At 45.3% G+C, this 15,295-nt stretch overlaps 1 protein-coding gene across 3 annotated transcripts in view; it reads left to right on the forward strand.

Moving 5' to 3' along the window:
* The first annotated feature begins 1,002 nt into the window (after nucleotides 1–1,002).
* The window catches only part of LOC128766965 (LIM and calponin homology domains-containing protein 1-like), a 44,493-nt gene continuing 30,200 nt past the window's right edge, over nucleotides 1,003–15,295 (forward strand). For 2 of the 3 annotated variants that reach the window (XM_053878593.1, XM_053878594.1), the window contains exons 1-3: nucleotides 1,003–1,054; nucleotides 1,407–1,486; nucleotides 1,554–1,673. In XM_053878593.1, the coding sequence (XP_053734568.1) occupies nucleotides 1,039–1,054; nucleotides 1,407–1,486; nucleotides 1,554–1,673 (216 nt within the window). In that variant the 5' untranslated portion in view covers nucleotides 1,003–1,038. Of the gene's footprint in view, nucleotides 1,055–1,406; nucleotides 1,487–1,553; nucleotides 1,674–3,786; nucleotides 3,798–15,295 lie in introns of those variants that run through there. The other variant, XM_053878597.1, reaches the window with a different exon arrangement.

Raw genomic sequence — 15,295 nt, forward strand, 5'->3', positions numbered from 1 at the left:
TGTATCCAGGAAGTAGCTGCAGGGGGCAGGGGCAGTCGCTCACTGAGTGCATGGATTTCATTGGATGGATGCGCCTGAAGCTCTGCCCCCGGTCTGGACAGCTTACGTAACAATCTGAGGCTGCTCGGAGAACTGACTTGGTTCATTACACTCACGATTTGAGCGCAACACCGAGGGTGTGAATTCATCACTTGTCTGAACTGCAGCTCTTCACATCAGAGCCGACACATATCACAGTCGGGAGTCAGTCCAGAGGGGCCACAGTATCAAGTGTTGTGAGGGGCCCACCAACTACAGCAGAGTGTCATTATTAAAATGAAATATTGAATATAGTTTTCAGGGTTTTGAGAGTCACAACAAATATATATATTATTAATAATAAGGGTTTTTAAATTTTCAAACGAAAATAAGGCCAAAGGACAAAAACTTGTAAAAGGTTCATTTGTGTTACAGAATGAACAATGTTGAGTGTATGACAGATAAACTGCGGGAACTGAAATGTGTAAATGTAAATGTAAAAAAAAGTTTACAATCAGTAAACAGAACTGCCACTGAGTAATAACAAACTAAAATTCTGCCTTAAACTACTAGAAGTGGGTGTGGAACATTTCCTCCCTCAGCTTGTTATTTATCATCATATCAGCAGCAACTTTTTTTAAGTCTATGCCTCTCGCGCAACACGTTGTAGCTCTGATCGAATAAAATCATAACTGTGTGGGTGTGTGTAAGTGAGCGAGAGAGAATCATCCTGCTTCTGTCGTCTGCTGCATGAAAGCCGATCTAACCACAACAGCTACAGGAAACTAGCCTCGTCTGGTTTCACAATAAAAGCCTCACAAGTTGTGCTTTTATTTTAGGAGGTACATTTTAAAAATAAATTGATTATACGAACGTCAGCATGACAGAGGCATACACTTATTTTCTAAGTGTTTTATTTTTACTTAAAAGACAAGCCGACAGCGATATTTCCGGTTAATGACCCATTACCTATTAGCTCGTAAAGTGAATGAGCCAAGAAAAGCGCGAGAGACCGAAAAGATGTGGGCTCACAATGGTAGTTCACAGACTATTGCTGATATTGTGTCATATAAAAAGCTAGAACATGAACTTATATTTATGAATTGCACCGATTTTCAAGCCACACAGTTAGTTGTTTCAGGCTATTTCGCTCGCGCGCTACCATAGAAACAGGCGAGACTATCAGGGTGTCATGTTTTTTTCAAGACCAAGTAGCGTTATTAGGTCCAATATTTTGACCGTAAGTGTTTTAGAAGACCGAGTTAAACTAACGGGTAATTCAGTAGAGACGTTCCAAGCATTTGGTTTGGTTGTGTGATGTCATCACACAGAGTCTACCTACGGGTGTAGGTAAACTGCTGTTTTATTTTCCGATCTGTGTCCGGAAGTGTCCTGCTCCTGCTGGACTGGACGGCAGGAGCCGCTCTGGAGCGGCGGTTCCGGTGCTCACACGCCCACACCGTCAGAGGTAAACACGCTGCGCACAGGCAGGCGGCTTCTCTGGGAGTCTGAGCTCACAGCGGCTTCTATCGCAGGTTTCTCAAGCCCCAGAAGCCGCGGCTCCGTCAATGGCAGGTCCGGTGGCAGGCGTCGGACATCAGCATCACCCGGTGACGGAGTCCCCTGCCGTCCTGGAGGCGCAGAGGTGGATCGAGGTGAGCCTCTAGTCATCATCGCGCTCTCGTCGTGTTTTTATAGCATGCTTTGATCTGCAGCTTCTTTAAATACCTCCTCGCTGCATTTGCTTTGTCATTGCTTCTCAACTGAAATGTGTTTATCAAGATAATGCAAGACGTGTTCAACATTTTCTCCTTTAATCCTGAACTTTTTGTGACCATTTGCATAGTTTTGTTCATTGACTTTTTCGGTGTTGTGCTAGTATGACCCAGCAGTGACACGTCAGTGAGGTAGTAACTAGTTCAGAATGAGCAGAAGGATGAACTTTATACACTCTAATCATTCAAGTTCAGTCAGAGTGGGAGCCAGCAGCGATCACCCCTGCAGCGATTTTATTTGAATCCATGTGAGTTTAAGAGGAAGGTTTAGTCATTCACTGTTGATTTTAGAGGTTAAAACAAACCTGCTCCTGCTCCTGCTCCCTTACACTCTGACTGAGGAATCCGTGGCCAGGGAACAGATGCAGTCTGTCAAGTCTCCTGGTCGCTGGCAGCGCGTGGGAAAAGTGGCCCTCTAAAACGTGCACCAGTGTTTCAGATAACAAAGCCAGAGCGCTGTTAAATCAGTTATAGTCCAGACGAGACTTTGTTCCTGTCAATGCTGCATCTTGGTGTTCACATTTCTTGTAGTCGACTCATCAGCCCTTGCGCTCAGCTGTGCTACAAGCCTTCTTCCCCGAATCACCATCTCTGTTGGGACAACTGTAATGAAGCCGCTTTCTGCACACTGCTAGTGCTGCGTGTTTGTGGGCCTCAGCAGCGGCTGCCGCAGCTTGTTCGGCTCACACAGTTGAATGCGTCACGTGAAATGGATTTTCACCCCCGCAACAATCGCACAGGTTTTGTGCTGGGGGTCCGTTGTCAGGGCCAATCGTCTGCCTTCTGAACTGATTCTTAAGAGCTCCAGGTGAGGTGATTGATTTAGAGCTTTTAATGGATCTGCACTGATAAGTTTCCTTGATCTGAGGGCAGAAACTCAAAGCTTTCTTCACTGTCCTCTTTGTTTCTTTGCTCATGATATTTCGTCTTCTCCTTGCAACAGTGCAGTAATGTGCTGAATGGAATTCAGGAGATATAGTCTCAACTTCCCCCAGCTGTCATTATTCACTGTTGAATGAAAAGCTGAACTTTATTCTGAACATAGGACTAGCTGAGTTCACATATATCCGGAGTCGCAGCAGAGGCTCATATGATTCTTTTTGTGTTTTCTCTAAAGTCAGCTCTAATGAAGTCTAACTTTGAGTTGCCATGGCAACACCAGCAGTGAGGCCAGCCATGGTGTTGTTATTGCAGTAGGGTTATTTTGGTGGTGCTACCTTGTGTGTTCCAAAGAGTTTCCCTCATCCATCGTGGACTTCAATGTTGTCATTGTCATCTCCAACATACTTGGTCCAACACGGTCTCTCCAGATGTCCAAACATCTGCCATCCATAACTCTCCAAACCTCTCCACCTGACGACCACAGTGTCTTCATCTCTGACTTCTGACTTATCATCGCAGGAACCTTTACTGTCATGTAGAGCTGTGATGTTTTATCCATCCTGCCTGTGTTTTCCTCTTCACCCCCCTCATCTCTGGACCCTGAGCCATTTTTTAACTTTCTTCACGTTGACATTGGTGATATAAATTCATCATCAGTGTTGATGCGTGTTAAAAGTAACTACACCAGGCGACAGTAAAAGAAGGGTGTCAAGTCACAGCAGCCATAACATACGGCGGCACATCTGCTTGTTTTTGAAACTTTTTCCTTATGTTTGGGATAAAAGTGCTATATCCATTGCATCATGGGAAACGGTCCAAGTCTCAGGCTTCATCTGAGGCATGTCTAACTGGTTCAGTGTCCCTCTAGGGCCGGGTCTTTAAAAAGCTACCGGTGACCCAAAATCTGGAGCTGATCAGGGCGGTAGCGGTGGAGTCCGTATCTGATGTCGCGTTGTTGTTGTGCGCCCTCCCGTGGGGCTGATATCATCACGCACTAGCGCACACACCTGTTGTCTGCTCGTTTCACAGATCCGGAGTTAGGTCAGTGGATTGTGAAGGGAAGGAGCATCCGTCAGTGTCTGACTTCTGCTGCTGCATCATCTTCCATTCCGGGACCTGAAGGTTCTCATCAGCCCCTCTGTTGTTTCGTTCATGTTCATGTCAGCGGCTCTAATTTGGATTTTAGATTTATATTATGAGTCTGTTCTCAAACACCTGCTTTCCATGAGGTATTTCTGGAAATAAAATGTCAAAGTATAATTCAAAGGTCCAGTTTTAGCTGTTGAAAATCAGTTTCATGCCTGACAAGCATGTCCTTTTTTATGAGTATTCACCACGTCCATTCCTAGCTCTCCTATTGGCTTGAACTCATATTTGAATTTGCATGAAGTGGGGTTTACGCTCCATAGTCACACGCAGTGTTTCAGCTTCACCAAGAGACTAAAAGAACGATCGCCCGTGACGGCACTTTCCTCAGAATTTAAAAGGCAGCATGTTTAACTCACTTTTTAATATATAGAGACTCTTTCATTTTTGTTACTTGCAGTATGTGATATTGCTTTTATGCAGCGGTTCCAACTGAGCCCCTGCTCAGTTTAAAATGTGTGTTTAAAATGTAATGCATGTGAAAGACACTTTAATGTCTGTACTTGTATTCTGTCTTGCAAAGCAGCTGGCAGTAGCTCATGATTAGAAATCAGATCACAAATCATTATGAACAAAATACTTTGGAAATGGAAATCTTTTAAAAAATTGAATTGTGGCCCAAAAATCCAAAACTTATTGGTAAACTGAATGGTGAGATAGTAAAAGATTCCCACTCCTAATATGAATGGAAAAATATTCAAGCACACTTGACTTGAGACATTTTTTTGTGAGAAAACTGCAGTGTTTAAAGGTGAATTTCATTTCGCATTGTCTGAGTCGCATTTGTCTTGCTTCAAAAGGTCTGTCTCGACCCTGTCTGTGACACCGTCTCTAATGATGGTGTTTTACTCGTCTGAACTTTGATGACCTCCCACTGGTTGTCTTGATTGATCGTAGTCCACTAGCTTGAGGCCGTCTGCGGCGCTAGGAAGGCTGGCTCTTTTTTTTGCTCTCTGTTCAGCAAGCTACAGTGCTTCTCTGGGGGTTAGAGCGAGAACCTCTCCACTGTGGCTGATAGGCAGAGGTCCCTGTTACTGTCACTGCAACTAGACTGTGGTGACCTTTGACTCACACCTCGCAATAGATTCAAAAGACTGTGTGTGAGATAATTCTAGAGAGATCTGCAGTAGTTCACATTAAAAAGAAGGCAACAAACACGGCTCTATTTGTGACATTTGAACTGTAAAAGCACTTTTTGTAAAGACAGGATGGATCATGCACAAGTCCTGCCTCTCATGGAGTCAGTCAGGTGTACACTTGATCACCAAAGTCAGCGTGAGGTGGTTGATGGATATCCAAGTGAGGCGCTGACAATAAGGACTTACCTAATCTGCATGGAATGAGATGTTGTATCTCCGGCTAAAGTGGCAAACAGGACCAGACTTGATGAGACCACTTGTGGCAACTGTGATCTTGCTCAATGAACGAAAACATGTTTTGCTGCTTCTTTACTGCACTTCCCTTCGACACACATACACCAGGTGACAAAGTGTCAGATCCACCATTGATGTCTGGCAGTCAGTCAGCATGAACGTTGACCGTACTGTGTTCCCCCTCATTTCATTGACTCTCTATGGTGCCAGGATCTGCATGGAAAACTATTCTCAGGATTTGAAAAGGTTCTGACTGGGAGCTTGGTGTTTCTCTGATATCTCAGGAGGAGAAGTGATGCTAATCGTGAGGCTTTGTCAGGCTGATGTTTTCCTTGATACATGATTGCACATCTGTCAAAAGTGTCAGGGATGTAATTCAAGTCTGTTCAGCATTTAAACCTCTAATCTAAGATGGGTTTGATCCCGTCTGTCACAACACGCTTTGAAATGTGGCGCCGCGCACCTTTCTGCTTTTCTGCTGCGGGCTGTTTGGAGAGCCGATGCATGGAAGAATCCTTCCATGATGTCACTCCTTCCTGCTGACTGATGTGTTGACTGGTGTGTGAAGAGTCGATCTCACCTGTCTCTTCCCTCCACTGGCATGAGCCACTCTGAGGACATGGAAAACTGCGTCCGTCAGGGAAGCTTTAGCGGAGGGCAGGATCTTACTGTACTGATGAGCTCCTAATACGTGGTGGACCACAGACCGCGGTGAATGATGAGGTTCAAATGCTCAGTTAAGTGCGTTGTTCCTGGAGGAGAATCAAAAGAAATGAAGTTAATCAGCTCTCTGGGAGACTAGGCAGATGCTGTCAGTGAGCAGCGAAAGAAGTTGCATCATTAAAACACAATCAAGTCTCATTAAGAAGCAAGTAATGTTAGAGCTTCTCTGTTGACATGACGGGCAGGAAATAAAAAAGGCTGGATTAGCAGTGAGAGGCCTTTCGAAGAGCTTCTCTTGGTGGGTTCATGTGAGAAACGGTACCTTCAGGATGTTGTTGACAGTTGGGCAGCTCCAATATTGATTTAAGGTCAAGAGCAGCAGAAGTACTTTGAGGTGGTCTTCGCAGCACTGTCATCCTGAAATGCACCTCTTTTTTTAGGGACTAGGTCATATGATGCAGAGCCACATCATTTTGTGCCATGGCCTGGTAAACAGAGGACAGTGACGGTGAAAAACCCCCTTTGTTTACAATTGTGCTCTTCTAATGTTGGGTTGAGTTCTGCTTTGCCAATGAAGGTATTTTGCAGTAATTTTGATGACACGAGAACTCAAAGTTACTGTGCAATAATGTCTTTGATTTGTGATTGAGAGTAGCTCCGCTTCATACTCATATCAATTGCATGTTTAAGTCTGTTCCCACGGTCGTGCAAACGGTTGCACAGATTTGTAATCCAAGATGAAGGAACTCCAGACGTCCGGAACAGGAATGAGACACTGCACATGAACTGCACGGCCCAAAGCACTGGTTCACACTGAAGTCTTTTCACTTTCATCACCAGGGGGTCAGCCTTTTGAACCAGACGAGACGCCAGGCAATTATCCTAAAATGACATTCATTAGCCAGATTATCCAATTTCCTGATGATTACTAAAGTATTCCTGATGGTTTATAATCTGTCGTCACATCACTGTCCCAAAGTGCAGTGCAATCTCCACAGCTGCTCCAGTCTGAGAGACCGGATTCACGTTTTCATTCTGAGGCTGCCGAGGTTTTACATTATTTCAAAGTCATGTAGCACAAGTGGCTCCGATTATGTTCCTCACGACCATTCCATCTGAATGCAGGTCCCAAATATGTTCATCTGCTGCCGTGGGTAACAGTGAGTGCAAACATGAGCCGCTCTCTTGAGCCAACACCAGGTCTTTAATTCTGCATGTGGCTGTGTTTACTATGAAACGAAGACTTTTCTCTGCCAACATGTAAATCCACGCTGCACGGCTTCACTCAGTCAATCTCTCACTGAAATGAGAAATCCCTGAAAGTAAGATGCTAATCACTAATCCTGGCGATGTGATCCCTTTAATCGGAGCAGATGCCTTCTGTCTCCTCCTAGCCGTGCAGGGAAGCGCTCGAGTTCCAAGCTCCAGAAAAGGGAGCGGATTTCACTGAGGCACTTAAACAAGACAGTAGTGTGGCTGATTCAGGTGGAATCTTTGACCAGTTGCGTGAGCATTTTCCACGTTAGTGAACACAAAAAAATGTGATGTGCTAATTCTTCAAAACACTAACATAATGACCATGATGTACGGAACAGTTGCCCACTTCTGTAATTTGTCACTTTGGTATCATACTATGCCTAGTGCACAGCCTGCTGAATGTCAATGGGAAGCATGTGAGCCTTTTTAGAGACACTTGCCTGGGAAGCGTGCGCTAGCTCACCAGTGATGCTGCACTCTCTTTCACACATTAAAGATGAGTCAGACGTCCTCCACCACTGGGGTCCGATTTTCTCCTTTAAAAAAAGACAGGTTTGCACTCCACACTCAGAAGATACTGTGCAGTTGAGGTTGTTTTCTTTCAGGACTCTCTTTGATGGCAACATTCTCAAACTTTCCCAAGATTCTCCAGTTTCGTCATATTTTCCAACCCTGGGCTTTTCCTCTGAATTTGTAGCTTTTAGCTCAAATACGTCGTGCAACTTCTGCAAAGCCCCCTGATGACAGATTTGGCAGCAAGATACACACCATACATGTTTACCTCTCTAAGACACAGTTAATCCACCTCCTTCACATAAAGCTCCAGATCTATCAATCAAGTGTTCCTGCTTTCACTGTTTACTGCAGCTGATCCTGACAACATGAATCCTGGCACTGGTCTGCACCGATTTATACTGTCCTCACTGTCTGGACTGCAGCTCTGCATTGTTGGATAGAAGTCAGCAACATAAGACTAGCTTTGCTTCCTCAACTCTCCATGGTGGTCTCTGTTGCTCTGTTGATGACTTGTGCAACTCGTGTACCAGACGGTGGTAACACGTCTGGTTGTGATCTGGTGAAGAGTCTGCAGTTGGGTGAACTTTTGTTGTCAGTGTCATTGTGGTGATGGAAGCGTGACGGCATCATCTTCAGGTGTGAGAGGATCGACAGCAAAGCGAGCGGTCAGCAGTGGCAGGCCTCACACTGCTGCGACACACTCTCTGTAATTGTGGTAGCATGGGATTTCTGCCAGTTCTGCTCAGTCACTCTCTGCTGTGAAGCTGAAAACTCGTGTTTCCATCTGCTGCCACACAAGAATTGAAAACTGCTGCCAGCACTGGAGAGGAACATATGCTGTGTTCGGACACTACATCACATGCTTGATCACTTTCCAGCTAAAAGCTATTAGCTTTATCTGAATACAAATCAATTGAATAGGTTTCCTGAATTATGCTAATCCCTGAGAGAATAAACAGAGATGAACAGGCTTTTCTGTTTGTTCAGACTTATACAAACTTATGATCCACTCAGGTGCTAACTGCAGTCTGACCTGCAGGAGACCATTGGTCATAAGGTTATGTGTCAGTTCAGGTCGCATGGGCAGCAGTCCTGGTGAAGAGCCCCAGCTCTCTCTCTAGAAACCCCATCGAGCTCTTCTGGGTCAGCTGAGACACATGATCTCTCCAGTGTGTGGAAGGATGTCAGGGTGTGCTCTACACGTGTGTGTGTGTCTCCTGTCTGTCAAATAAAGACAAATCATTTCAGATGACACAGCAGGACTTGCGTGAGAATAGTTATCCTGTTCAGCAGTAGACTACCGTGTGGTACTGTGTATCTCCAACAGGGGGCTCCCTCTTGGCTTCTCAATCGTGAGGCTTAAATACATGTAACACATTCGACAGTTATTCTTGCCTCACTGCGTTATTGTGTCTTGTTGTTTGTATGATTGGTCCTGGTTCCTACTATGTGGAACAGATCTTAGTAGACAATTGGGATCGTGTGAGAGAGGACAGGGACTAATGGTGCTGTGTGTCCAGGGGACGGATCTAATTGGGTCAGATCAGGCTGAGCTGGTTTCCCAGTTTTGACTGTCTCCTCTGGGAGCTGGGCTCATTCTGACTGTATGAAACTTCGGCTGAGGGAGAACCGCGTCTTGAACCTCCTCAAATGATTGTAGTGCGAGTGCAGAGTTGAGATATACTACAGTTCCCCAGGCTGTGCTTTAATACAGGAGCAGATCTGGAGTGAAAAATATGTGTGTTTTCTGGACAAGGGTGTGAAGTGTTGGTGGTCTGGCAAGTTGCTACACGCTTATTTGAGAGTACACTTGACTGACGGGGAGCCATTCACCTTGTAAATGCTGTGTTAACACAAGTCGTACTGTAAAACTGTCTTCCCACAGTTCCCTCATAAATATCTGGCAATTTGTCCTGAAGTACACAAATATGTTACTCAGGTTTCAACTTCTCAGTTCAGTCTGACACTGAAATGATGAAGTGGGCTTTAAAAGTTCTCATCTGCAGCTTTAGCTGTTAACATTGGGCTCTTCTGTGAAGTAATGGTTTTAGATCTTCAAGGCATGAAGATGGATTTCTAACTTAGACCTAGTCACTGAGTAAAGATACAGAGAGAGTTGTGTGGCTTTGTTCTGGTAAAGTGTTTTATCACAGCGCTGGCTGGAGTTTACATCCATCACACCACTAAGTACAACTCACACACTTGTAGGTCACATGTGGGTTTGTCAACGCTGGACTGCTGACTTGTTACGTAAACTAAGCTTCATGTTCTCTGAGATGTTTAGCGGTGGACTCTGAACTGCTGTTCACAAGCGTATCTAGGCTTCCCCTGTAGTCAGTGTGTCGTGCGTAGTTTATACTGTATATATATTTCAACACTCTAGACCAAAGCCACTGAAAAGACTTATATCTGCCTTTCGTTGTTGCATTGACATACATACTGTTGTTCTCTCTATCTCCTCTGAAAGGTTCTGCTCCGTTATCGGAAGGTCAGACACGAAGAAGCACTTGCTTCTAGCATGCCGGGGCCTTCTGATGCTGACTCACTTCTGGACCAGCCCCAGGGCCACAAGTCTCAGAGTTATTTGTTAGCAGTGATTCATTTGAGGGGAGATGTGAGTTCAAACCATTCCACACTGACTGTAGTCCCTGACCTGCATTGAAGTCATGAGTCTTAAACTAATGGAGCATTTTAGTGGATGCAGACCTTTAATTCCTCTCATGAATGCATGTGGTAAAACTATTACTTCAACATGAAATACAAAGCTAGCTTCAGATGAAACTCTTTGGAGCTCAAACAAGGATTGTTTTTCCTGTGTTAGATCTGCCTCTGCGTGACAGCTCTCTCAGTATGTCAGTTCCATTTGTCCCTATGTTGGTTAAAACATGATCCAATCTCTGACACTATTCATTCCACATGTTATTGAGTGTCATGTCATTTTTTTAGAATGCACTAATGCTGGCAGTTGGTGATTCTGTGGCTCCTCATCAACATGCTCAGTTCTACACCTGCCAGCAGGGGCACTGGACTCAACAACAACTGCTGAAAGAGCTCCTACTCCAGTCTGGGTTGGAGTCTTGAGCAGTCCTCAAGTTAGCGCATGAAACATGAATGTGTTGTCTTGTCGGGTCATTTTGTCCTCAGAATGTTCTCACGGGTGGATCAGACCCTGGTCATATGGTGGTGTTCTGCCACACTCTTCAACAGTTGTTTCACCACCACAGTGAAATAATGTGATCAGATTTTTTTTGTTTTGTTGACAGCTTCATCCATTTAAGTGCTGTTACTCACTCTCTTGGCTGGTAGCAGGGATAAACTCTAATCCTCTCTAATCCCACCACCTGCACCTCCCACTTTTTGGGGTGAGCCGACTGCTCCCCCTCCGTAGGGGGGCGTGTTGTCATCACATTGACATAGCTTGTTGTGCTGTGCTGACCCGCTTATCTGCTGGACTGTAATTAACATCTGGTTTTGTCCATTTTAATTCCACATGTAAACACAGATCGTTAGTGCTGGTGGGTTTTTGAAATCAGGTTAGTGAAGGACATTTAGTCTCAGAGTGGAACACACATGTTCATAACACAGCATGCAAATTAAAAAGCTCCACTCTGGAGGATTTCTGTGATACACAGAGTGGTGTGGGACGAACATCAAACCGAGTTGGAGGATAAAAGGAGAAGGAGCTGCAGGATTATGAGCCCCTATAAAACAACCTTGCTGTCAGAGATGATTGTTAAGAAATGCACCTTAAAATCACTTCTCTTCTTTAAAAGAATACATACTTCTTTAAAAAAAGAATACATACTAGTTCTGTTTGGATATATGTCATCACAGATGCGAATGTCTGATAACTTTCATTGCTCAGATTAGTCCATCACGAAATGAGGGAATAGAAAAGAATAAGAAATGTGTTTTAGATTGTTTGAATAGTCACAATAATGTGCTTTAAAAATGTTGAAAATTGACGGATTCTCTCTCCAAAGGAGAAGCTGAGTCCAGGATCTGTCCTGGATAGGAACACCCGGACCTCTGAACTTCAACATGACCTTGGAACTCAGGGAGAAAACAACTCAAAAAGTGGAAAATAAAATTCATGTTGAGCTGAAGGTATTCTTGCAGCGAATGGAAGCAGGTGCAGGAATATTTTTTGGCATTGAGCATGGACAAAACAAAAATGATGACCTCCGCTCCGAGATTCTCAACCTATTCTGAAGCTCTTTGTCTCCGGCCGTATTTCTTACTTCAGCTCCGGAAATGTCTTGTTTCCTTCCTTTCACATGGTGGATAAAAAGTGATGTGGCTTGGAGCCAGAGTTGAATCTAAGTTAGAGGAAGTTTGGAACAAAACAAGAACGCCTGGTGTGGGATGTGTCCTGGATCAGACTCGGCTGCACAAATGATGACGTTGCTGTTTTAACACACTGTAGCTAGCTGCTATCCCAAACAGCCTTTCTTTTCCAACACGCAGCGTGCTTTGGCTCGGCGTGATTCTCTTTGTTCTAGTGAGTGGTGTGGGAAGTGAGGTCTATTGTGCACTCCTTGGCAGTAGTGTGTGGGCCGTCTTCTTAAGGTGTTCAAGAGCAACCCAAATACAAAGCCACCTGGCTGCTTCATGCTTCTGTTTTATTACGCTTAGAGAATTCTCTGGGGACTAATCGGGTTCACACCTGAGTTGAAGAAGGTTTGGTTCCATGTTTTGGCTTCCGCCACATTCCTAGCTCCTGATGTGGCTCTGCAGCCAGCCTAGCTCCCCTCCTCCGGTCTACACACTCAGTAGAGGAATGTCAGAGTCCTGTGTATGATTATATTCAAGCATCTACTAAGCATCTTATGCAATCTGAGAAAAGTCTAAGCTTCCGCTAACGAAGCCGGACAGATATTCTGTGATTACTGTTGTGAAACTGTACAGAATTTAAATCCCTATTACAGCGCTCACGTTAATCTCTCATCCATTGGAATACTGCCATTCCCACATGGGCGGAGTCATGACAGCGAGATGAAGTTGGTACGTGTTTGTGAAGAGATGATGAGCAGGTAGTTGAGCTGATTAACACTTTCTCTTGGTCACAGCTTAGGCATTTAGACAAGATCTGTTGTGGGTCTTAAACCTGCAGCTGCACCGCTATAGGAGGACCTACTAAAGCTCCCAGAACCCCATCATAACTCATTGAACCTCCACAGAGAAGCACAATAGCAGGATGCCTGCATATTTGGATTCAGCGTGACCTTGTTCCTCTGGTTCCTAAACAGCTTGCCTGAAACGTGGACTGACAGACAGGGTTTCCTGGGGTGACTGAGGGTGCCTGAGTTCCACAGAAACCCTTATCAAACCCTCTTGAAGTTGTTATGGTGCGGTCACAGTGTGAAGTCACCTGGTCTGTGGTGGGTCCTCCTCTGAACTGGCCCTGCTGACAGTTCTATTTCCCTCTTATGCAACCTTATCTCTGTGATCAGCACCACATGACACCTATACTACTGGCGGCTGCAAACACACCCTGGTGGTGCTCCGGGGTTGACTCTTTGTGTTGTCTTTGTGGTTCGTGTCCGTGTGAACGATACCATGAGTTTGTCTGGCTGCAATGTAGATTGAGCATCCTTTGGTTTAGCTCCGGGGTCGGTTGCCTGGTTACTGTTCAGAGCGGAATGTACTTCACCGAGCTCTCCTGCTTATCTTAGCACCTCGAAGACACTTGTGATCGTGATCAGTGTTAGCAGTGAGGGCCTTCATCATGCAGCAGACACAAAGGAATCAGTGTGAGGCGGGTAGAAGGGGCGACATCATTAGCAGCGTGTCTTAGGCCAGCGTATGACTTCTTGTTTGACGTGTCTCCCTCACACATCAACACATTTCAGCCCATAAACACCACCGTCCCGCAGATGTGTCCGCTGACCTCCTGCAGTGATGTGATCTCGTCCGCAGGTTTCCCTTCTTCTGGAAGTCTCCTAATTAAAGCCGGGTGTTAAGTCGGAGTTCCCCCCTGTTCTGTGCCGGGCGTCAGAGTGTCTGACTGGGACTTGAGGTTGGTCTCCGGCACTGGCCGTTTCCCGTCAGCCTCAGGGTGGCTGAAGTGAGCAGGATATTGGAGACCTGCAGAGACCCTTGGAAAAGCCCCTCTTCTTAGGAAGCTAAGCTCAGTGAGCGGGTGTTGACACGGAGGCTCTTTGTTTGAGCTGTGGGTGGGAGGGGTGTCGCTGAAATCCCGCTAGGTATGAGAGGCCTGCTGCAGCAGAGCTCACTTTCATTTAGCTAATGTGCAGAAGACAAAACAAAACGAGCTTTTGATCCCGAAACATTACTGTAGAGTCGTCGGATTCACCAGAAGCTTTGGTTTGAAGCCGGAATGACACTGTTGGTCTAATGACATGGCTGCTAATGCGTTTCTTAGTTCTTGTTTTGGACACAGAAACTGTCTTCTTTTGTGTGTCCTTTGAGGATTATGGTTTGCTTAGCGCATCATGTGCTCGTCTACCGTGATGGAGATCTGACGAAACTATGGATCTCTAACACACAGACTTATTTGGCTATCTTAGTGAGGACCTCTCATTGCCATAACCCTTTCCCCTGCCTCTTCCCCTACACCTAATCTTCCAAAACGCGCCACGACCCAGAACCAAATTGAAACCCAATTATAATGACCCAGTTATTATGAAGTTCTAACCCTCAAATTAAGGCTTAACCATGTGGGGACCAGCAAAAAGGTCTGCACACACACACACACTCAGCTCCTCTAACAGCATGTATCTCCAATGGCAGCCAAGTCATCCTCTTGCCAACACTCTGTCCTCCAGCTCAAGGCCACGTCCATCCTCAAAGAGACCCAGAAGAAAGTCTGGGGGGGCTGTAGCACACAGGCTTATCCACAAGCCAAACACTGCTCTTCTAATCAGAGTGGAAATGGGCACAACGGGTGTGGAATGCTAACATTTAGCTTTCAAATGGATTCTTTGAATTCGAGCAAGGTTGTTGAACCAAGTATGGACCTATCAAGTCTGGCGGAGACATGAGGGAGGAAACCTGAGCTGCTACTGGTGAACAGAATTTCTTCTGGCTTTCTCTCCCAGTTTCTGTCCTGTTTGAGTGTTTCATCTCCAGTTTCCCTGAGGAAGTTCTTGTTTCCAGTCAAGCGAACTGTCATTCTCTCTGCTGATCGTCAACCCCTCATCTGTAGCTGCATCATCGCGATACAGTTATGTGTTCATCACACCTGCTTTGTATCTCACTCCTGCTTTTTGGTTTGAGAACTGTCATGCATGTCAGCATGCTTTGTCATCACTGAAGACTCTTTGAAGTCTTTTATATGGCTGTCCTCGGAACCTCTTACTGATCGCTGAGCGCACGTCCTTCAAGGAGGCACACAAATGAACAGGAGACTGTTCATCGACTGGTCTGTTCTGACAGTCTACAGTCAACTGAGAGGCATCCACTGCCACTACTCCTGCAGTAACCACACATGAACACCTTTACAATATTATTGTTGAAAGTGCTTCATACATTTTTGTTATACAGCAAATACAGTGGCTTGTAGTACATTCCAAATTTGACAGTCCTTGAGAGCGCCACCTTCAGTCACTCGTCACTCGTCAGATCGTCCTCAGAGCGTGTTATGATTAGCTAACTGTAAACCTGCAGCCCATTATTACACTTGGAAATGTGGCCTCGCACGTG

The sequence above is a fragment of the Synchiropus splendidus genome, chromosome 11 (genome assembly GCF_027744825.2).
Source record: "Synchiropus splendidus isolate RoL2022-P1 chromosome 11, RoL_Sspl_1.0, whole genome shotgun sequence".
Taxonomy (NCBI): domain Eukaryota; kingdom Metazoa; phylum Chordata; class Actinopteri; order Syngnathiformes; family Callionymidae; genus Synchiropus; species Synchiropus splendidus.